General features: G+C 40.6%; 2 protein-coding genes across 4 annotated transcripts in view; one reads left to right on the forward strand and one right to left on the reverse strand.

Moving 5' to 3' along the window:
* eif2ak1 (eukaryotic translation initiation factor 2-alpha kinase 1) overlaps positions 1-13,096 on the forward strand; it is a 48,224-nt gene extending 35,128 nt beyond the window's left edge. For both annotated transcript variants that reach the window (XM_080206805.1, XM_080206804.1), the window contains exons 12-15: positions 1,519-1,639; positions 7,919-7,998; positions 10,404-10,637; positions 12,011-13,096. In XM_080206805.1, coding sequence (XP_080062931.1) covers positions 1,519-1,639; positions 7,919-7,998; positions 10,404-10,637; positions 12,011-12,163 — 588 coding nt within the window. In that variant the 3' untranslated portion in view covers positions 12,164-13,096. The remainder of the gene's footprint in view (positions 1-1,518; positions 1,640-7,918; positions 7,999-10,403; positions 10,638-12,010) is intronic.
* A 1,581-nt stretch (positions 13,097-14,677) lies between these two features.
* Positions 14,678-23,124, reverse strand: aimp2 (aminoacyl tRNA synthetase complex interacting multifunctional protein 2). 2 transcript variants are annotated; one of them, XM_080206806.1, is made up of 4 exons: positions 22,932-23,124; positions 19,525-19,731; positions 16,251-16,482; positions 14,678-15,178 (listed from the first exon to the last, which is right to left on the reverse strand). In XM_080206806.1, the coding sequence occupies exons 1-4, from the start codon at positions 23,031-23,033 to the stop codon at positions 14,796-14,798; spliced, it is 924 nt and encodes a 307-aa protein (XP_080062932.1). In that variant the 5' UTR covers positions 23,034-23,124; the 3' UTR covers positions 14,678-14,795. The 2 variants fall into 2 exon arrangements, with proteins under 2 accessions (XP_080062932.1, XP_080062933.1); XM_080206807.1 differs by lacking the exon at positions 22,932-23,124 and adding an exon at positions 21,028-21,199.
* Between the last annotated feature and the right edge of the window lie 139 nt (positions 23,125-23,263).

Below are 23,263 nucleotides of genomic sequence, written 5' to 3' on the forward strand. Positions count from 1 at the left end.
AAGTGGCTTCGGGACCAAAACATTTCCTGGTCATGCATTCTTCATGGAACTGATCTGTGGAAAAGTTGATGGCTGTCACTTGGATGTGGTCAGATCAAGAGTCTTGCAGACTCTCTTCTTGCTTTGACATATGGGAAAGGTTTCCTGTTAGGTGGCAGCGGCTGGAACTGCGCAATTTTGATTTGTTTAACGTTGCAATGGCAACGAATTGTGACATCATAATCTTTGTGTTCTGTCTGGAATTTGGATTGCAATGTCAGAATTCTAAGTTGGTTTTTGGAATTGACAAACAGAGGTACTTGACGCTGTAAGACCATAAGATATAGGAGCTGAATTAGCCCATTCGGCCCATCAAGTCTGCTCCACCATTCAATCATGGCTGATATGTTTATCAAAAATGCTTTTCCCCCTAACATTTGGTCCTCTAACCAATCAAGAAGCTATCCATCTCTGCCTTAAATACACTCAATGACCTGGCCTCCACAGCCTTCTGTGGCAATGAATTCCATCAATTCACCACCCTCTGACTGAAGACCCTGGTCAGACCCTATTTGGAGTATTGTGAGCAGTTTCAGACCCCATATCTAAGGAAGGATGTGCTGGCCTTGGAAAGGGTCCCGAGGATGTTCACAAGAATGGTCCCTGGAAGGAAGAGCTTGGCGTATGAGGAACGGCTGGGTCTGTACTCATCAGAGTTTAGAAGGATGAGTGGGGATCTTATTGAAACTTTTTTGATACTTTGAGGCCTGGATAGAGTGGATGTGGAGAGGATGTTTTCATGGTGGGAAAAACTAGATGTAGAGATGCTGGCGCTGGATTGGGGTAAACACAGTAAGAAGTCTCACAACACCGGGTTAGAGTGGAATCAGTTTATTTGATAGTAATCTCACAAGCTTTCGGAAACGGTGTTCCTTTGTCAGTGTGTGAAAGGTTCTGATCAGAGAAGGATATATAAAGTCACACACAGTTTCCAGAATACTAATTAGAATGCAAGTCTTTACAGCTAACCTGCTATTCAAGTCTTAAAGATGCAGACAATGTGTGAGTGGAGATAGCATTAGCATAGGTTAAAGAGATGTGTATTGTCTCCAGACAGGACAGTAAGTGAGATTTTACAAGCCCAGGCAAGTTATAGGGTTACAGATAATGCGACATGAACCCAAGATCCTGGTTGAGGCTGTGCTCATGTGTGCGGAACTTGGCTATCACTCTCTGCTCAGCGACTCTGTGCTGTCGTGTGTTGCTTTAAGCATTCTCCAAGGCAGCCTTCACGACACTATAGTATATTTTGATCACAATCTGATATCTAATGTATTTTGTTACAGTAGTTATATAACAGACTCTTACGGCACAGGGGAACAGATTCCAATAGCTCTTTAAAAGAATCGGCACAGACAAGATGGGTCAAATGGTCCCCACTGGTGCTGCAAGATTCTGCAATATGTGCCATGAGAGCTACTTAATTCATGATTAAGACTTGCTATAGGTAAGCTACACTCACAATGTGTTCTCTTAAAGCCAAGGAACATTTTTCTCCATGGCTCTGACTACCATGTTCGAATTGGGGATTTCGGACTAGCCTGCAGTGACATCATCGCTGAGACTTCTGATCAATGGCCAGCACCAACCAAAGTAACTGGTGAGTATTGGAGGCCATAGCTACATCTGCATGAGTGAAAAACTCTTGCTTTCTCTTTTATGTTTAGAGTAAACCGCAAAACTCTTGGTAACGTTTTTCTCCCTGCAAATGAATATTTACAACACTTTAAAACTTTCTGATGTGTGACTGCTTTTGAAACTTAATTATACCAAGTTTTCAAACCGTGGATTTTTAAAGTTTTTGGAAGTTTCAGGAGATTAGTCCCAGTTCATAAACCCACAAACATTTGGTTACAATCCCAGAACAGACAGGTAACTTTTAAAAGTGGGCGACACGATAGCATAGTGGTTGGCACTGCTGCCTCACAGCACCAGGGACCCGGGGTCAATTCCCGGCTTGGGTCACTGTCTGTGTGGTGTTTGCATGTTCTCCCTCTGTCTGTATAGTTTTCCTCCGGGTGCTCCAGTTTCCTCACACATCCTGAAAGACATGCTGATTAGGTGCATTGACCTGAACAGGGTGCTAGAGTGTGGCGACTAGTAACAGTTACAGTAACATCATTGCAGTATTAATGATAGCCTTACTTGTGACTAATAAATAAACTTTACTTTAAAAGGAAATTTGAACTCCCAGTTATTGACTGAAAGAGTTAGGCCACAAGATTTCACGGTTGAAATAAAATCCTTCTTCTGTACAAGAGTTAAACAAAGCAATTACTACTAACAAAAAAAAAGAAAGTTCTGGAAAAACTCAGCAAATCCGATGGAATCTGTGGAGAAAAAAACAGAGTTAACATTTTGGGTTCATTATGATTACTTTGGAAACAGCTAACTTCTTCAGAACTACTAATTTAACATTATTTTGTAAACACTTTTATACCCAAAATCTCAACAGAACATAGCTTGTTCTACTTTTATTTCCATCCAAGATTTCCCATATTCTTTACAGAATCTTGAAGGTTCCCTCACTTTTTTGGGGCTAAACCAAGGTGTGCCTACAGTTCTCAGTGATTCACTTTGTCTCTCCTCAATGTTCCTGCTATTTTCTGCGGTTTCAGATTTCTTGTGGTTCTTCCACTAGCATGTGGCTAAGTGACCCTCGAATTCTTCTTCAGTACCTCGTGATTGTGAACTCCCCATCTCAAACATGGGTCTCGCTTGCAACTTCTGCACAGTAACGTCAAATCAGAAAGCACCCTTGGCTTCTGAGGAACCCCCTGCTTTTGGTTCCAGTTGCTTTATTGCCTCTACTGCTGGCAGTTTTCTGACTTTTGATCTCAGCAGCCTCCAGGCACCAGCTGCTTTCTGTGAGAAAGCAGAGCCTTAACCCCAAACTCCAAGAGTGCCATCCTGTATCACATCCCTATAGCAAAAAGGACATCTGGGATGTCAGAGATAACTAATTAACTTTACCTTTAAAACAATCCTTTTATTCTTGGGCCCACATGAATAATTCCTATTTCTAGTGAGGACATCTGGAACCTTAAAAGACTCACTGGACTTGATTTTACAGCCTCGCTCTAGTGAGTCTGGAAATTGATTTGATTTATTATTGTCACATGTATTAGTAGACAGTGAAAAGTATTGTTCTTTGCGTGTTATACAGACAAAGCATACTGTTCATAGAGAAGAAAACGAGAGAGTGCAGAATGTAGTGCTACAGTCATAGCTAGGGAGTAGAGAAGGATCAACTTAATGCAAGGTAAGTCCATTCAAAAGTCTGACAGCAGCAGTGAAGAAGGTATTCTTGAGTCGGTTGTATCTTTTTCCTGACAGAAGAAGGTGGAAGAGAGAATGTCTGGGGTGCATGTAGCCCTTAATTATGCTGGTTGCTTTGCTGAGGCAGCGGGAAGTATAGACAGAGTCAGTGGATGGGAAGCTGGTTTGCGTGATGGAATGGGCTACATTCACGACCTTTTGTAGTTTCTTGCTGTCTTGGGCAGACCAGGAGCCATTACCAAGCTGTGATACAACCAGAAAGAATGGTTTCTATGGTGCATCTGTAAAAGCTGATGAGAATCGTAGCTGACATGCCATATTTCCTTAGTCTTCTGAGAAAGTAGAGGTGTTGATGGGCTTTCTTAACTACTGTGTCGGCACAAGGACTAGGAGCAGGCCCCTTGAGCCTGTTCCACCATTCAGTAAGATCATGGCTGATCTTTTCGTGGCCTCAGCTCCACGACCCGCCCGTTCACCATAATCCTTAATTCCTTTACTGTTCAAAAATATATCTGTCCTTGCCTTAAAAACATTCAATGAGGTAGCCTCAACTGCTTCACTGGGCAGGGAATTCCACAGATTCACAATTCTTTGGGTGAAGAAGTTCCTCCTCAACTCAGTCCTAAATCTGCTTCCCCTTATTTTGAGGCCATGCCCCCTAGTTATAGTTTCACCTGCTAGTGGAAACAACCTCTCTGCTTCTATCTTATCTATTAAGATTATGAAATCTTATATGTTTCTATAAGATCTCCCCTCATTCTTCTGAATTCCAATGAATATAGCCCCAGTCTACTCAGTCTCTCCTCATAAGCCAACCCTCTCAACTCCTTTGCACCTCCTCCAGTGCCAGTATATCCTTTCTCAAATAAGGAGACCAAAACTATACACAGTACTCAGGTGTGGCCTCACCGGCACCTTATACAGCTGCAGCATAACCTCGCTGTTTTTAAACTCCATCCCTCTGGCAATGAAGGACAAAATTCCATTTGCCTTTTTAATTACCTGCTGCACCTGCAAACCAACTCCTTGTGATTCTTGCACAAGGACATCCAGGTCCCTCTGCACTGCAGCATGTTGCAATTTTTAACCGTTTAAATAATAGTCCATTTTGCTGTTATTTCTGCCAAAGTGGATGACCTCACATTTACCAACATTGTACTCCATTTGCCAGATCCTCGTCCACTCACTTAGACTATCTATATTCCTTTGCAGACTTTCAGCATCCTCTGCATACTTTCCTCTGCACTCATCTTAGTGTCATCTGCGAATTTCGACACAGTACACTTGGCCCCCAACTTCAAATCATCTATGTAAATCGTAAGCAATTGCGGACCCAACATTGATCCCTGAGGCACACCACTAGTCACTGATCGCCAACCAGAAAAACACCCATTTGCTCCCACTCTTTGCTTTCTGTTAGTTAACCAATCTTCCAGCCATGCTAATACATTACCCGCGCACTTTTATCTTATGTAGCAGTCTTTTGTGCAGCACCTTGTCAAATGCTTTCTGGAAATCCAGATACATCACATCCACAGGTTCCCCATTGTCCATTGCACATGTAATGGTCTCAAAGAATTCCACCAAATTAGTCAATGCCCTTCTGAACCCATGCTGTGTCTTACCAAAGGGACAATTTATATCCAGATGTCATGCTATTTCTTCCTTGATGATAGATTCAAGCATTTTCCTTACTACAGAAGTTAAGCTAACCGGCCTATAGTTACCTGCCTTTTGTTTACCTCCTTTTTTAAATAGTAGCGTCACATTTGCTGTTTTCCGATCTGTGCGAACCACTCCAGTGAACTTTGGTTAATTACAACTAGTGCATTTGCTATTTCTCTCGCCATCTCTTTTAGTGCCCTGGGATGCCTTCCATCAGCGCCAGGAGACTTGTCTACCTTTAGTGCTGTTAACTTGCCCGACACTACCTCTTTCGAGATAGTAGTTTCTAGGTCCTCAAGTGCCATAGCCTTTCTGTCATCAATTTTTGGCATGTTATTTGTTCTTCCACTGTGAAGACCGACACAAAATACCTGTTCAATGCCTCAGCCATTTTCTCATTTCCAATTATTACCCTTCTCCTTCTGATCCTCTAAAGGATGAATGTTTACTTTAGCCACTCTTTTTCGTTTTATATATTTGTAGAAACTTTTGCTATCTGTTTTTATATTCTGAGCCAGTTTACTCTCATAATCCATCATACTTTTATTTATAGCTTTTTTCGTGGCTTTCTGCTGACCTTTAAAGATTTCCCAATCCTCTCAGCTCCCAGTAATCTTTGCCACTTTGTATGCATTTTCTTTCAATTTGATACCCTCCTTTATTTCCTTAGATATCCATGGCTTTTTTTCTATAGTCCTTCCTTATCACTGGTACATACTTTTGTTGAGCACTGTGAAAGATTGCTTTCATGGGAGGACCAGGACAGGTTGTTGGTGATCTGGACACCTAAAAACTTGAAGTTCTTGACTCTTTCCACTTTGTCCCCGTTGATGTAGAAGAGGTGTTTTCTCCTTTACATTTCCTGAAGTCAACAACAATCTCCTTTGTTTTGTTGACATTGAGGGAGAGATTTTTGTTGCCGCACTGGTTCACCAGATTTTCTATCTCATTCCTGTGCTCTGTCTCGTCATTGTTTGAGCTTTGACCCACTATAGTGGTGTCATCAGCAAACTTGAAAATCGACTTGGAGGGGAATTTGGCCACATAGTCATAGATGTATAAGGAGTATAATAAGGGTTGAGAACACAGCCTTGTGGGGCACCTGTGTTGAGGATGATCGTGGAGGAGGTGTTGTTGCCTATCCTTACTGATTGTGGTCTGTGAGTTAGGAAGTTCAGGAGGGCGGTGCCAAGGCCCAAGCCACGGAGTCTGGAGATGAGTTTTGTGGGAATAATCCCACCCGATGTCAACAGACATTTCCATTATTCGCCCCTCGCCCGCTCTGGTTCCATGTTGGGCGGGGTGGTAGAATTCCGGTGATTGACTCCATTACAAAGCTAAGAGAGAATCGCCAGTTGTTTGTTGTTTTCATGCCCTAACTATAACCTCTTTAAATAAACATGGACCATCCTTTGAACTGAAATTATCTTAGGGGTGGTTAGCAGTTTCTCAAACCCAGTTTTTTCCATTTATCTTACATTTGAAAATTCAATTCCCAAAGTTAAAAGTTATACTCTTTTATATAAGAGTGCTTTCCATGACCTTGTAACATCCCAAAGTGCCTTTCAGGTACCTTTGAAGTGCAGTCATGGTTGTAATATGGGAAACATGGCATCCAATTTATACTCAACAAATTTCCACAAATACTAGTGTGAGAATGATTAAATAATCTATCTTTGTGATGCTGATTCAAGGATTGATATTGGCCAGGACATCAGGGAGAACTCCTCTTTTCCCCCCCCGCCCCCGCTGTTTTCATTCGAATAGAGGCAAAGGACCTTTTAGATCCATTTCAGAGGGCAGAAGGAACCTTCATTTACTTATCCAAAAGGTAGCAGATCTGACCATGAAGAACTCCCTCAGCACTGCACAGGGGTGTCAGCCTAGATCCCAGTCTCTGGGACTAGGATTGAGCAATGGAATAAGACATCTTTTTTCAGTTTTGATCAGAAACACTGCAAAGTCCTCAACAATGGTCAAATGAAACATCTTCACTCAAGGAACTGTATTCCTTTTTTAAAGATGTGAGAATTTTGTATCTATATAATGCCTTATTGTGCACATGAAGTTAATGAGTATTTTTTTTAAAAGCGCCGTTATTGTTGTTATCTAAGCAAATAGAGCAGATAATTTGTAGAGAGTAATGTCCCACAAAAGATAAGGGAATATATAGTTAGACAAACTGTTTTGGTAGTAATGACTGAGGCTAGTAATGCTGGCCAGGATATTAGAATCTTACATCAACAAATCTTACAATATTTGGCCCAACATTGTGGACTGGCTCTTTAGAAAGCTATCAATTAGTCCCAACCTTTCTCCATATTCATTTTTAAATATATATCCAATTCCCCTTTGAATGTTACTGTTGAATCTACTTCCACCATCTTTTGAGGCAGTAGACGCCAGAACTTTTTACCCTTCAAATAGTTGTTGGGATCTAAATCGTAGGTCTCTCAAATTTAATATCACATCTGAAAGAAGTCACCTCTGACAGTGTAGCACTCTGACAGTGCAGCATTCCATTAGCAGTGCAGTGAAATATCAGCCTAAAGTTTGTGCTCAAATCTCTGGAATGTGGCTTGAACTCATAACTATCTGTATCAACTTAATTATGGATGAAGGAAGGAAAAATAGGTTAGCTGATTCAGGAAAAACATCATGTATTTTGAATTATAATTTTGACCTTCTTCATCACTGCTGTTCAGATGTGTGTGAATAAAATAGCCCTGAGAGCTAAGCTTGGCTGCCACTGAGCACTTTATGCATTAGCTAAGTCAAGTACACTTTTGACAATGGAGGGAATGCAGAGAGAAAATGAACGCGGATAGTAATTTATCCAGTTTGTGAAGAGGACAAACTGACTTTCATTTCAATTGAGTTTTCTTCTTGTACTTTTGAGGTCTTTAATGACTTTTCATTTTCTGTTTACTACCAGATTCAAAGCATACTTCAGGAGTGGGGACTTGTCTATATGCTTCCCCTGAACAATTGAAAGGCTCAACATATGATTTCAAGGTATGAGTATCTCATATAAATGTAATCTCTCTGTTTTATTTCCATTTTCTAACTGTGTTTTCTCCAGGGCAGCTTGTTAACTAATGGATAATTACAGGTAGTAAAAAAGAATGCAGAATATAATTCAAGGTGATGGGATGTTTTATTGAACATATCAAGTTAGCAGAAGTCTGGAACTCTTCCCCTGCTAAAACAAAAGCTGTTGAGGTTGGGGTCACTTGAGATTTTGTGAGATATTAAAGGTTACAGAACCAAGGCAGGTAGATGGGACTATTCTCCAGTTGAATGGAGGAACAGACTTAAGAAGCCACAAGTTTTCCTTTGTTATACCATCAAGTTGAATTATTACATTAAGTTCTTGTTTTTTCGTTGTATTATTTGATATCCTGTGGTGTTGTGAGGGTTTGAGGCCATGGGATAACTAACAGAATGAAGCAGGGTGGTCAGACATCATAATAGTTCACATAAAACCTACTCTAATTTTTACATGAACATTGATTTTTACGTAATTATATCTCAGAAACAAAATGTTTAAGAACTTGAGAGGTAGATTTGGTTGGATTGTAGGAGAGTTTCTGCAATAGAGACAGAGGAGCTGAGAGATGTCAAATAACAGCAACATCTTTGGCTGTAAAGGGTAATTTCAGTGTGACATAGGCAGGTACCATTATAAACATGGAAACAAAACAAAAGTGTTACAAATTTGACAACTGGAAAGCAAATCTTATATACAGGAAATAGAAACAAAGTGTTTGTTCATTTCTTATAGTTATAAATTTCTGCATAAATAGGGCTTGGGTGGGATTGTGGTCGGTGCAGGCTCGATGGGCTGAATGGCCTCTTTCTGTACTGTAGGGTTTCTATGATTCTATAAGACTCTTGTAAAATTGAGAGAACATTTAAAAGTTATATCTTTTTCACCCCTTACTTTGCAATTATCCACCCTGGGGATTCTAACTAATATTTTTATAATGGTTTAAAACATGGTTTTTAAGCTTCGCCTGTGGTGTTCATGGACATCAAACCTGCAACAACTTGTACTGTATAGCACCTAAACATAGTAAAACATCCCCAAGGTGCACCCCAAAAGCATTATCAAACAAAATTTGACTATGAAATGTGCATAATGACAAGTGACCAAACGCTTGTCAAAGGAGTGTTTTAAGAAGCACCTTAAAGGAGCAGAATAAGGGAAAGGATCAGAGAGGTTTAGAAAGGAAATTCCAGAGCTTATGATTGATGCAACTGAAGGCACAGCCATGAAGACAGGGGCAGTGGTAATTGAGGATGCTCAAAAGGCCATTACTGAAGCAGTGCAGATATCTTAGTGGGTTGAAGGGCTGGCGATTAGAGATTATGGAAGGATTTGAAAAGCATAAAAAGAATTTTAAAATCCAGGCATTGCCAGACTGGAGTGATGAGTGAACAGGACTTGGTGAAAGTTAGGAAAAATACAGCAGTGTTTTGGATGGACTTTAGACCAATAACTGAAGAATTCTATAATGTACCCTGCACAGTGGTACAGTGGTTAGCACTATTACCTCACAGCGCCAGGGATCCGGGTTTGACTCCTGACCTGTGTCACCATCTGTGCAGTCTGCATGCTCTCCCCGTATCTGTGGGGGTTTCCTCTGGGTGCTCTGATTTCCTCCCAGTCCAAAGATGTGCAGATTGGTGGATTCACCATGCTAAATTCTCCCTCAGTGTACCCGAACAGATGTCGGAGTGTGGCGACCATGGGATTTTCATAGTAACTTCATTACAATGTTGATGTAAGCCTTCTTGTGACACTAATAAATAAACTTTAAAACTATACTTCTGTTGGTGTATAAAAATGTTTTCTGCAGTGATGGAGTTCCTTTTGCAGCTAGCACAAGGGATTCCCCATGATAGCGTCAGTATTTACTGACTGTCTCCCCTACAGGAAAGGTTGATAGCCACTGGCTGTCACCATTGCCAGATATGCCTTCAGTTGCCAGGGAACATTCTTGATTAGATTCAATAAGCAGTCAAGGGAAAAAGATTAAGGTGAGAGGGGAGAAATACAAAAGTGTCCAGAGGGGCAATTTTTTCACACTGAGATTCATCAGTGTCTGGAACAAGCTGCCAGAAGTAGTATTAAAGGTGGGTACAATTTTATTATTTAAAAAGCATTTAGGTATTTACATGGATACTATGGGTATAGAGGGATATGGGCCAAATGCGGACAATTGGGATTAGCTTAGGGGTTTAAAAAAAGTAAGGCCAGCATGGACAAGTTGGGCCAAAGGGCCTGTTTTTATGCTGTAAACCTCTATATTGGAAGAGGGTGCGTAAAGATGTAATTTATTAGCTAATGTGGAGGGTGAATTCCAACAAGGACTGGTTCCATGCTGTAATGTCTTTGTTTCAATCTCCACTTTTAGTCAGATATGTACAGTGTTGGTATCATCTTACTGGAGCTCTTCCAGCCATTCCAAACAATGATGGAAAGGATAAAGACACTCACTGCACTTCAAGAATGCCACATTCCAGAGGACTTTACACAGCGGTGGCCTGTACATTCTAAATATATTAAGAAGCTAACCAGTGGAATTGCTTCGTGCAGACCGAGTGCGGATGAGATGTTGGCCAGTGAACTCTTCCATAGTTCACCTGAGGTAGGGGTGAAAAGCATAGTTCTTTAAAGTTGGCTTAGAGAGCAAGGATAGAAACACCTCATCCAACACGAATAAACTCCATGTCAGCATTCTTGCTTTTCTCCATAAACTCCATTCACGAATGAGGGAAGGAGATTTACAAAAAGGTGATTTCTAAGAATGCAGTTTTGTTAACAAGCCATGAGTTGATCTGGAGAAGTGGGCACTATCCCGTTTCTCACCTGAGGAATTTAATCAGCCATGGTTTAGTGGATAGCTGTATCTCTTTGTAGTAACGTGATTGTGGGTCAAGCCTTCCGGAGATGAGGGGGTTAGCTTATGAAAAGAGATTGAATAGGCTTCTTGGAGAAAACTTCTCCCAGTCTTTTCCATGTTAAACTCGTTAGAGTTTAGAAGGCTGAGGGGGGAATCTTATAGAGACTTCATGATAATGAAGGGGCTAGATAGGGTAGAGGTAGGGAGATTCTTCCTGCTTAGAAAGGATAGCAGAACCAGACAGCACAGCCTCAAAACAAGAGTGGGGGGGGGGTGCAGTTTAGAATGGAGTTGAGGAGGAACTTCTTCACTCAAAGGGTGGTGAATCTCTGGAATTCTCTGCCCATTGAAGTGGTGGAGGCTACCTCGTTGAATATATTTAAGTTACGGGTAGATAGATTTCTGATTGACAAGGGAATTAAGGGTTATGGGGAGAAAGCAGGAAAGTGGAACTGATTCACTTCAGATCAGCCATGATCTTATTGAATGGCGGGACAGGCTTGAAGGGCTAGATTGCCTGTTCCTGCTCCTATTTCTTATGTTCTCACTCCAGGACAGCACTTGAAGTGCAGTATTGAGAAAATACTGCATTATTGAAGATGCTGTTTTTATGAATGAAACATTGAACTGCCTTCTCAAGCAGGTGTAAAAGATACCGTAGCCACTATTTGAAAAACAGGATAGTTTTCCCTGGTGCTCTGGTCAACTTTTATTCCACAACCAACATCTTAAACATATTAATGGTCATTCATTTCATTGTGAAATCTTCCTGTGTGAAAATTAGATATTGTGTTTCCTACAATACAGTAGCGACGACACTTAAATCGGCTGTAAAGTACTTTGGCAAGTCTTGCGATCACAAAGGCATGATAAAAATGAACATCTTTTTGGGAACAGGGTTATGTAGTTTAATCTAATTAATGAGGTCAACTTTGGCCTTGAGTGAAAATTGAAGGAAAATTTACATTGAGGATCTGGGGCTATAACTGAATTAGCTGTGGATTGTTCAAGGAAAGAGCTGATACTGAGTTTAGGCGTTCGATAACCTCTTGTGCTGTCTTACTAATGCTTCATTGATTTTATCTCTTCCCCTAAAATGGCTGATATTTCTCATGTAGGTGACTGCATCTGATGACGATCTCAAGCAAAGACTAGTGACCCAGGAGCAAGAAATTAAGAGCCTACAACAGAAAGTGATAAGTCAAGATGATGAAATCAGAAACCTCAAAGAAAAGATTAGATTACTGTCTGGAGGGTTGGAGCCCAATTAGAGATCTTCATGGCTTCTTGGAAAAAACTTCTCCTAGTCTTTTTCATCCAAACTTATTTTGAATGCTTCATGTAGGAGTGTGTTTTTTTTGAATGTACAAGTTTAATTTAATGAGTTGGTTATGTAAGGTGAGAAAAATCAAACATTAAATTATTGAGTGATAAATTGTTTGCTGTGATTCAGTGGGTAGCACTCACTCGAGTCAAGATTGTAGGTTCAAGACCCAGTCAGGAGTATCAGAAGTTTTGTCTGTCAGAAGAGATGTTAACTAGAGAATTTTCTGCTCTCAGTTGGACATAAAAGGTTCTTTGACCCTTATCACTGAAGTAGGGAAAGGGTTAATGGATTTTGTACCTAGAATAGGTCACAAACATAACCATCATGACTGATCTTCTCAAGCTTATACTGCTCATGGCATTAATATGTTATTTGTTCATGTCTTACATGCTTTAACTTTAATTTTTATAAAGACAGTTTAACATGGCTGTTATTTTGTAGACTTTGCAAAATATTACCATTTGTGTTAGTTGGACATCGTTACACAGATGATAGTTTATGATACCGGCTTTTGACAGCTGCTGATGGCAGATTGCGATACTGGCTTTGAACAGGAACAGTCCTGCTGGGACAGCCGTGATCGCACAAGTAACTTCAAAGACAGGATTCCGGTACTGGTGCAAAAGGGGTTTGAATCGTGACCGGATTAAGCCTGTGTCATGACTGCAGGGCTGTAATTCCTTATTAACTCTGGGGCTGCATCACGACCTAGGAAGGAAGACCCGAAGGTCTGCCCAGAATTGGAACTTTGAATTGTGATTACTGCTGGAGCTCATAGTGTATAAATGCCCATTTGTGTTTGTGTTCTATGAGAAGTTGGTAGTCCAGGCTGGAACCAGTTTCTCCCAAAGCTTTGCAATAAAAACCACTGTATTTTGACTCACTAACGGTCTCAGAGGTATTATTTTACCTACAACATCTTAGATGGAAGTTCTCCTAGAGTCCTGGCTATGATCTATCTTTCAGACAATTTCACTAAAAACCTAGCTTATTCAAACATTGTTGTTTGAAGGAGCTTACTGTTTCCTCTGTTACAACACTTAAAAAGTACTTCATTAGTGCTGAGACATCCATTAGTGCTATATGAATGCAAGTCTTTCTCACTTTCTAAGTAGCAGGTAGTTGTGTCCTGGACATTTTCTTAAGGCTAGTCTAACTGTTTATTCATCTCATTGCTGCTTATAATACCTTTCTATCTGCAAATGCAGTTCTCTGTTTCCCCTGTAACTGCATTTCAGCTGCACTCATATAAATGCAAGTCTATTTTAAGAATCTTAGGAAAGTCGGGAAGTACATAGCTTCACCAAACTGACTACGGTTGTTCAAGAAGGTTGCTCATGTTTATCTTCAAGGGCAAGTAAAAACAGCCAATAAATTTGATGCCCATATCCTGATGATGAATAAAATCAAAATGTTAGTGCCTTTGTTATCTTATCAATTCACTCCTGTATAATACTAAAACAGTCACTCAAGTTTGAATTACGTATGTACCGTGACTTTCCTACTGGCATCTCAGTAAGTGCTATCTTACAACACTTTCAGACTGCTTGACAATTCATACAAACTGTAGCTGTGCAATCACAGGGCAACAGTTGTGATCAAGCTGTTTCAGTTTGTTTACTGTCATAGACTGTATTACAATCCTTAGTACTGGAGGAACCACATACAGTGCAGGTGGTTCCTCCAGTATTAAGGACTTTATCAAAAGTGCAAATTGATTATACTTTGATCCTTGTATTGTTTGAAATGGCAGTAAGTTTTATTGAATGAGGTTGCATTTGAGATGTATATTTCTGGGAAAACAGCAAAAGTAGCTCTGGGATTAGACGTGATGAAAGAGTGGAATTTACAGGGAGGGGAAGAAAATCCAAATTTTTGATGTGATTTTATGGATGGCCCTGAAGTAGTTACTTTCCCCAACAATTTCCATTTGGCATATAGAATCCAGCAGATCACTAAACCTACATACGAATTCAGTTACATGCCCATCGTATGTTACTGCTTGTCAGTTGCATGCCTGGCTGGTATTACAGTGATGTGGGTATGCTGGCGTTGGACTGGCGTAAACACAGTAAAAAGTCTGACAACACCAGGTTTTAGTCCAACCTATCTATTTGATAATATACTCACTAGCTTTCGGGGTTACCCCCTTCGTCAGGTGAATGGAGAGTTCTGGCCTCAGACAGAGCATATAAAGCACAGACAGTTTAGAGATTACTGATTAATCTCTAAACTGTCTGTGCTTTATATGCTCTGTCTGAGGCCAGAACTCTCCATTCACCTGACGAAGGGGGTAACCCCGAAAGCTAGTGAGTATATTATCAAATAAATAGGTTGGACTAAAACCTGGTGTTGTCAGACTTTTTACTGGTATTACAGTGGCAGAAAGAACTGATTTTTTAATTCAGGTGAACTGGCATAAAACTTTAGTCCAAAAAAATTCTTCACAGTTAAAGAATACCTTTAAAAAGATATTTATTAAATGCTTTAAATAGGTACTTCATTTGCAAATTGAGATTTAAATGCACAGGTATTAGCTGCAATGGGCTAAAACTACAATTTCAATGGTAAATTATTCACTTCAGCAGCTTCAGTGCTAGATTAAAGCAGGCTAGATTCTCACAGGATTTCACCCATCTCTGGACATTGGCTGGAAAACTGGCAATCTCCGCCTGCCTCAAGGCACAGTATAGCACAACATCAGCCAGTGTCAGATCAACTCCCACAACCCAGGGGTTCTTGCCGAGCGCAGAATTCAAGGAACGTAGCACGGCTGCCTTCTCCTTGTTGCTGCCCTTTCTCATCTGGAAGATGGCAACATCCACCCAGTTGTCGATCTGTGTTGAGGTCACTGCATCGTATCCACGGCCAAGTAGTGCAAAAAGGAAGCGGGCAATATTTCCTTCACCTTCAATGGAACACATGCTTTGGATGCTGAACTTCATCTGAGGTTTGCATACTGTGAAAACAGAAAGCTGTCACTCATGAGTCATTAGCTGTCACCTAAAATACATAGGCAAACCAATAAACAAAGAGCTGCTCCAATATTTATGTTATGAAGGCCCATTATCATATCAATTATACATTGAAAATCAATAGCCATGCTACTAGAAGAAATGGCACTGTCCCACATGTCAAGTACTGGAAAAAAGGGACTGAGATTAAAGAATCTTTGATGGGAAATTCCTGACCCAACCACCATCTCCAGGATGATCCCCAGGCACGAGACACACCGAGGTACTACACCCCTGGTCTGGTCGTGCAAGTAGGAGATTGTGTCCCTGATCTGGTGGGTAAGAAAAGACTTTGATCCACTTGCCCCAGGCCTGTGGGTGAGTGAGAAGGTATTGTCAAAGCTTGTGCCAGAATCAGCACAGTTGCCACAGCTTCTTACACTGCCTGAACTGTTGGAAGATTATCCTCCTGTACCAATTCCAAACTTCTATTAATATCCCTCCAAATGTTCTAGGATGAACAGTACAGGAATACTCATGCACAATTTACTTTCTTGCTTCTTTTGCCAAATCTCAAGATTTTACTCTCACTGATCTAGGTTGTCTAGGTCTCTGTCTGGATTAGTCCACATTTGTTAGCATCACTGGCTACTGTACCCACTTTTGTGCGAGATAATAAGGCCAACGTTTTGTCCTCTGAGCTACTTGTGACAATGAGTTGCTTCAGTATAAAATTTCCTGAATACAGATTTACTTTTAAATGCTTTAGGAGAATCTTATTACAATGAACAAACTTACTGATTACTTACTCAAAATTAACAAAATTGTCCTGTTTAATTATCTTTACAGCAGAGTGTCTCAAACTTCTGCAGTACATAAAGAAGAAACCAGGCTGCTGAATTGGATGATCAGCCATGATCATAACATGGCGGAGCAAGCTCGAATTGCTTCATCCAGCTCCTATTTTCTATGTTTCTAAGAGCTTGATTTGGTTTTCAAAATTACTAAACTGCAAACTCCTACAATTCAGTTTGTTTTCAGGAAAGTTATAAATATGCCCTGATATTTTTTACTCACCATCCTTCCATACGAGAGTGAAGCCAAGTTGATATTCCCTCCGTGAACGACAATGGTTTCCTTCACCTAGACAGTTCCAGAGTTTGGAGGGAACATTTTGCACCGAGGAGTGTACATGTACTGAGGATAGCACCTTGTATTGTTCACACAACAAACCATGCAGGACTAATAGGGACAGTGGCACCTCAGAAGGGCTTGCATTGATGACAATGTCTCGGAGAACACCAGAACTCTAAAGTGAAGCATAATTAAAGACAATTGTGAATGCAACACAGATGTACAAACTGACTAAAAGGAACAGGAGACCATTCAATCCCTCAAGCCTGTTTTCAGATCATGATTGGTCTGTACTTCAACTTCATTCCCTTTGATACCATTACCTGATAAAATCTAGCAAGCTCAAGTCTTACAAATTCAATTGGCCCAGTAATTAACTGCAAGTTCCTTTATTAGATTTCATTGGAGCCAAGGATACTGTAATATGGACAGACACAAATAAAGACGTGTAAAACATGTTCTTTATTGCAACAAGCTCCAATTACATAAAAGGATGTCATTAGGCAGTGATTTCATAATCACTACACTGATACAAAGCCTGTTTTCAATCACATTTTGTGTAGAAATGCACGCAGGGTCCAATGATTGGGCCAGCGGCATTGATATCAGAAGCATACCAGGAGATTATAATCCAACGTAAAGTAGATATGTTAGAACAGTCACATTCTCATTTTTTAAATCTGTTTAACATATGGATCATTTTATTAATTACCAAGTCTTAAATCAGAAATAATTAAAACTGCTCACTATGTAAACATTTAAGAGGTTGTACATTACTAATATCTGCACTATTGTTGGGGAGGCCAAAGTACAAGTTAAAAAAACTGTGTTGCAAATCTCAGTAAGTATTTGCATTAATTAGAAAAAAATAAGTGCAGGAATAGGTCATTTAGCCCAATAAGCCTGCTTGGCCATTCATTATGATCATGGCTGATCATCCAACTCAGTAACCTGAACTCACTTTCCCCCATATCCTTTGATCCCTTTAGCCTGAGATCCCCTCTCCCCCATTCTTCTAAATTTCAGCGAATATAATCCTAACTGATTCAATCTCTCCTCATACTGCGATCCCACCATCCCGAGAAGCAGTCTGGTAAATTTTCGTTGCACCCCTCTATATCATGAGCATCCTTCCTCAGATAAAGAGACCAAAACTGCACGCAATATTTCAGATGTGGTCTCATCAAAGCCCTGAATTAACTGAAGCAAGACATCTGTGCTCCTCTGCTCAAATCCTTTAACAGGTTTAAAGTTTAAAGGAGATGTACGAGGCAGATTTTTTTTACACAGAGTGGTGGGTGCCTGGAACTCTTTGCTGGGGGAGATAGTGGAAGCGGATTCTGTAGTGACTTATAACAAGCGTCTTGACAAATACATGACTAGAATGGGAATAGACGGATATGGTCCCCTGGAGGGTAGAGGGTTTTAGTTAAATCAGACAGCATGATCAGTGCAGGCTTGGACAGCTGAAGGGCTTGTTCCTGTGCTTTAATTTTCTTTGCTCCATTAAGGCCAATGTACCATTTGCCTTCTTCATTGTTTGCTGCCTTTCAGCTACTGATGTGCAAGGACACCTAGTTCTTGTTGCACATTCCCCTCTCTTAATTTATAGCCATTCAGATAATAATCTGTTTCCCTGTTTTTTGCAACATGAGTGGATACATCTTTCCATGTTATACTGCATGTGCCATACATTTGCCCACTCAACTGGTCCAAACAACACTGACGTATTTCTGCCTCCTCTGCATAGCTCAGCCTTCCACCCAATTTTGTGTCATCAGCAAATTGGAAATATTACATTTTGTTATCTCATCTAAATCATTAATGTACACTGTGAATAGCATGGAATCCAGTACTGATCCCGGTGGTACCCCACTAGGCACTGCCTGCCACTTGAAAAAGACCCGCTTATTCCTACTCTTTGTTTCTAGTCGGTAAACCAGTTTTCTATCCTTCTCAATAAACTATCCCCAATCCCGTGTGCTTTAATTTTATACACAGCTCTTGTGTATATTTTACCTTTCAGACAATTCTGTGATAGAAACTATCCCCATTCATTTAAAAGCAAAGAAACAACCATGGATCACACAAGTGTTGGTATCTGAACTGGATTCTTGATGTAGAAACAAATCTTTGTGACCAAAACAGAATCATAATCCACCAGATAGTGGTAAGGATCAGAAAAGTGGAAATTGTTGTTGACTATACAAATATGAAAATGAAAATCACAGCAGTTGAGAAAAATAACATATCTATGGTATAGCATAAAAGCAGAACAGTAAACTGCAAAAGAGTAAATTGACATCAATAAACAGTCCTAATGCCAGTCTCAGGAGTGCAGCTTAGCTTTTAAATGGCTTCTTTGCAAAGGAAATTAGTGTCAAATAAAAAGGACAACTTGAATCAGAACAAGATTAAGATAGGCATTGTAATTTTAATAAACAGCTATGCTCAGTATCTTTTGCAGAGCACCGTTTCAGCATATTTTACAGGACAGAACACAAGTGCATACCAAAGCCAGAAGAGGTCACAGGAGAAAGGAGTTGGGTGGTGAAAGTGCTTTTGAGGAGGAAGCTCTTTAGGTTGATTTTGAAAGTAGGGAAGGTAATCTATTATAAGTGAACTGAAAACAAAATGTGCATTGGGCAGCATGTACCCAATTCTCCAAGGAGATCAACAGAAATATCTGTATCTCATTGAGCAAAAGGCTGCTGTGTGTTAGCTGTGGCTCAGTTGGTAACACTTCCACCTCTAAAATCAGGAGATTGTGGGTTTGAGTCCCACTTCAGCATAACAATCAGGGCTAATACTCCAGTACAGTAATAAGGGCTGCATTGTCAGAGATGATTGTTTTTGGGTGAGAGGTTAAACCAAGGCCCCATTTTCTCTCGCAGGTGGCGGTAAATGACCACATGGCACAATTTTAAAGAGCAGAAGCTTTCTTCTTGGTGACCTGGCCAGTATTTATCCCTCCGTCAACATCACAAAAAACAGGTTATCTGGTCATCATCAGCTGTACTGTTTTCAGTGTTGAGATTAGCTGTCATGTTTCCAACATCATGACAGTGTCTCAAAAGTACTTCAGTGGCTGGAAAGGGCTTTTGAAAAATCCAGTGGTTATAAAGAATGCTTAATAAATGCAATCTTTCTTTTCTCCCCAGTTAAACAATAGCGATTAAGCAATGAAGTTAAGATAAGAGTTGACATTCAAACTTACCTTTCCCAGTATAGAATCTAAATTAGCTACAGTATGGATTGTTGGTATAAGACAGGTGTGGTTAATTTCTGTAACATCAAGGTCAGCATCTGGTGTAAGGACAGTCTTCGAGAGCCCATCAACAACTGCCTTCAACTCGTACAAACGTTTCAGAATTTCTGTTTGCCTTGATTCCAAGTTGTGAAGTGCTGGACATTCATCTGCATCCTGAAAAACCAACCAACAGAATAAGCAGTCATTTTTCTCATTGTTGTTTGTGGGACCATGCTTTGTGCAAATTGGCTGCTGCATTTCAGTAGTAAGTAGGATTCAAAAGTTGACAAAGAATTGTACTGCAATTCCCAAAGCTGAGAAAGATGCTAAATAAAAGGCAATATATTCACCATATTTGTATTATCGGAGATAAAAAAAACTCTCTAAACGTTTTGAATATTTGATGCTAGCAGGCTTGGCTACATGATACAATAATAATTGTTCATAACGTGCTTTGGCCTTTGACACCCAGATTTCACAGGGATCATTAAAGGTTAGGGTTAAAAAAGAAATGAAGAAGTGCAGCACCATTAGGCCTATGCTGGCTTTTTGAAAGAGCTACCACTCTGATGTTTTTTTCCTCCTATATATATATAAAACCATTAAATCTGTTTCCACCATCATTTCAGGAAATGCATTCCAAACTCAGGACAAACAAAATATGTATTTTCCCCATTCATTCATTTGCCCATTCCCTTAAATGTGTCTTCTGGTTTCTCACTTTGCATCAATGGAAACAGTTTCTCCATATGTAATCACACTGCACAAGTCAGGTGTAATGGCCATCTCCAACAAGAGAAGCTAGCCATCACCCTCTGACATTCATTGGCTTTATCACTGAATCACCCCCTAATCAACATCCTGAGGATTACCACTGACCAGAAAATGAACTGGACCAGCTGTATAAATACTGTGGCTACAAAAGGTAATGATGTGGGTATGCCGGCATTGGACTGGTGTAAACACAGTAAAATTTTTACTGTACAAAAGGTAAGTCAGAGGCTGGGAGTTCTGTGGAAAATAACTTAAACATTCACTCTCTCCACCACCAATACACAGAAGCAGCAGAGTGCACCATTAAGATGTACACCAGTAATGCTTCAGGCTTTTGTTGACAGACCCAAACCCGTGACCTTAACATCTAGAAGGGGAAGGGTAGCAGGAAACACTACCATCAACTCATACATTATCTTGACTTGGAACTATCCTTATTTCTTCACTGTCACTGGGTCAAAGTCCACAAACTCCCTAAAAGCACCGTGGGTGATCAATATCACATGGACTGCTGTGGTACCAGAAGGCTCACTACCACCTTCTCAAGGGCAATTAAGGATGGGCAACAGATGCTGGCTTAGCCAGCAACAGTCACATTCCATGACACTTGAACATCACTTAGTAAATCTTCCCTTAACCATCCGTTTCTCTAGTTTCTCCCCACAAAAGTCTCTCATCCCTGGTGGATTTTGGTACCATCTTCTCCAAGGCCTCAGCATCCTTTCTGGTGTGGTGCCCAGAATTGATCCTGTACTCCTGCTGAGGCATCATCTGTGATCTATGGAGGTTTATTTAGTATCACTGCCCTTGGTCTGTGTCTCTAGTTATAAAGTCCAGGATTCCCATCTGCAATTATAAAAAAGAAAAACCTCAATCAACTTGTCTACCACCATCAAAACAAATAAAATGGCTGCAACTACAAATTATATAATATTTACAGCACAGAAACAGGCCATTCAACCTCTGCTGGTTTTTATGCTCCAGGTAACCCTCGTCCCACCCTTCTTAAATTCAATCCGATTACTTTTTCTTTCCTATGTTTATCTAGCTTTCCCTTAAGTACACTGATGCTATTCACTACAACCACTCCCTGTGGTAGAGTTCCACACACTCACCACCCTCTGGAAAAGATGTTTTTTCTGAATTCTACATTGGATTTATCACTGACCGTCTAATGTTTATGGTGCTTATTTCTGGTCTTCCTCAAGTCAGCGCCACCCTATAAAAATTTCATAATTTTAAAGGCCTCTTATCAAGTCACCCCTCAACATTCTCTTTATAGAGAAAAGAGTCCAGCGTGTGCAGTCTTTCCTGGTAGATATAATCTCACAGTTCTGGCATCATTCTTGTAAATGGTCTTGCACTTTCTTCAGTGTTTCTATCTCCTTTTTATAATAGAGACCAGAACACTGCACAGAACTGGATGACAAGAGTCAATATTAATGAAGACTGTAACAAAGTACAAGACATTAATAAGCAGAAAGGAAACAAAATAAATCAAGTTTAATATAAATTACATGCAAGATGGTGCATTCGGTAGGAAGAATAAGGAGGCCAAATGCACCTTGAAAACCAAATACAGTAGAGGAACAAATAATTGTAGAGGAACAAGTAATTATAGATGCACAAATTAAAAAGTGGTGACATACGTTAATAAGCCCTTTCATTTCTAGAGGGATACAACTGAAAAACTGAGGTTTAGAGATGAGATGATCCCCTTTTAATGAAAAACAGGAAAAGTTCCTCAGATAACTGGATTGTAAGTCTTCATAAATGCTGTTTTGAAATACAGACTTCTCAATACAATTTCATAGCTACTGAAACAAAAATAGCAACTCATCAAGATATATCACTTCTGAGATGAGATGTTATCCTGAGGACACATTTACCCACTCAGATGCATGTAAAATATCCCACAGAATTATTTTGAAGGGAAGTTTACCCTGACGGCCTAACCATTACCTACCTCTCAATCAGCAATTTAAAAACAAATAAATTTGTGGGGGCTTGCTGTGTGCAAACTGGCTGTCCCTACAAAAGTGACACTTCAAAAGCAACCATAAAACGCTTTGGACATTCCAAGGATGGGAAGGGCGAGTCTCCCTTTCAAAATGATCCTTAACCACATTACATTTGTAGCTGTTCTGAAGTCAAAATTCAACTTTTTAGAAACTGTTTCTCTCTCCGCAGACACTGCCAGATCTGCTGAGTATTTCCATTTCCATAACTTTGCTTCATTAAAAAAACTTGCACAGAACCTTGATTAGACCTCTGCCGTACAGCGCGAATACATCCAACCACCTTCAAAAAAACAAGTGAATGGAAGGCAGTGAAATATGAAGCTTGCTGCAGACGAAGGAATCAGCGGGCGAGCTGCGGCCTGAGGTCCCCCCTCCCGGCGAGCTGCGGCCTGAGGTTCCGCCCGGCGAACTGCAGCCTGAAGCCCTCTCCCCTCCCCCGGGAGAGCTGCGGCCTGAGGTCCCCCCCAAGCGGGAGAACTGCGGCCTGAGGTCCCCCACACCCCGCCGGGAGATCTGCGGCCTATGGGAAGCACAAAGCTGTCTAATTCACCACAAACAAACCCCCAGGCCATCTCGTACCTGATCGTCGGCCGTGCCTCGATGAATGTTCGGCAGCTTGTACATGCAAGTGGGCAGGTCGACGCCGCCATCATCCAGATGATACGGGCTTAGCTTGTACATCTCAATACGTGTCCGGCTCAGCTCACCCACACCTCACCAACCGGCCCTGCCAAAGCACCATAGAAACCGGACACCTCCCACGCGCCCGCGCTGCCCGTCCACCTTCACCCGATTGGTCCTTCGCATCCACTGCCGCTTTCCGATTGGGTAGCGTGGACGTCAATCAAATCAAATATCCTAACAGTTTGCTTTAAATAATCAAATATTTGAAATAAATATTCCTCTCTTTA

This window comes from Carcharhinus amblyrhynchos, chromosome 18, assembly GCF_965287045.1.
Source record: "Carcharhinus amblyrhynchos chromosome 18, sCarAmb.v2.hapA, whole genome shotgun sequence".
Classification (NCBI taxonomy): domain Eukaryota; kingdom Metazoa; phylum Chordata; class Chondrichthyes; order Carcharhiniformes; family Carcharhinidae; genus Carcharhinus; species Carcharhinus amblyrhynchos.

Coding starts and splice junctions, on each gene's coding strand:
- aimp2 (XM_080206806.1), bottom strand. CDS start 23,033: ATGTACAAGCTAAGCCCGTATCATCTGGATGATGGCGGCGTCGACCTG. Junction 19,732..22,931: donor GAGGCACGGCCGACGATCAG/GTACGAGATGGC, acceptor TTGGTTTTTCAG/GATGCAGATGAATGTCCAGC. Junction 16,483..19,524: donor TAGATTCTATACTGGGAAAG/GTAAGTTTGAAT, acceptor GCTTCACTTTAG/AGTTCTGGTGTTCTCCGAGA.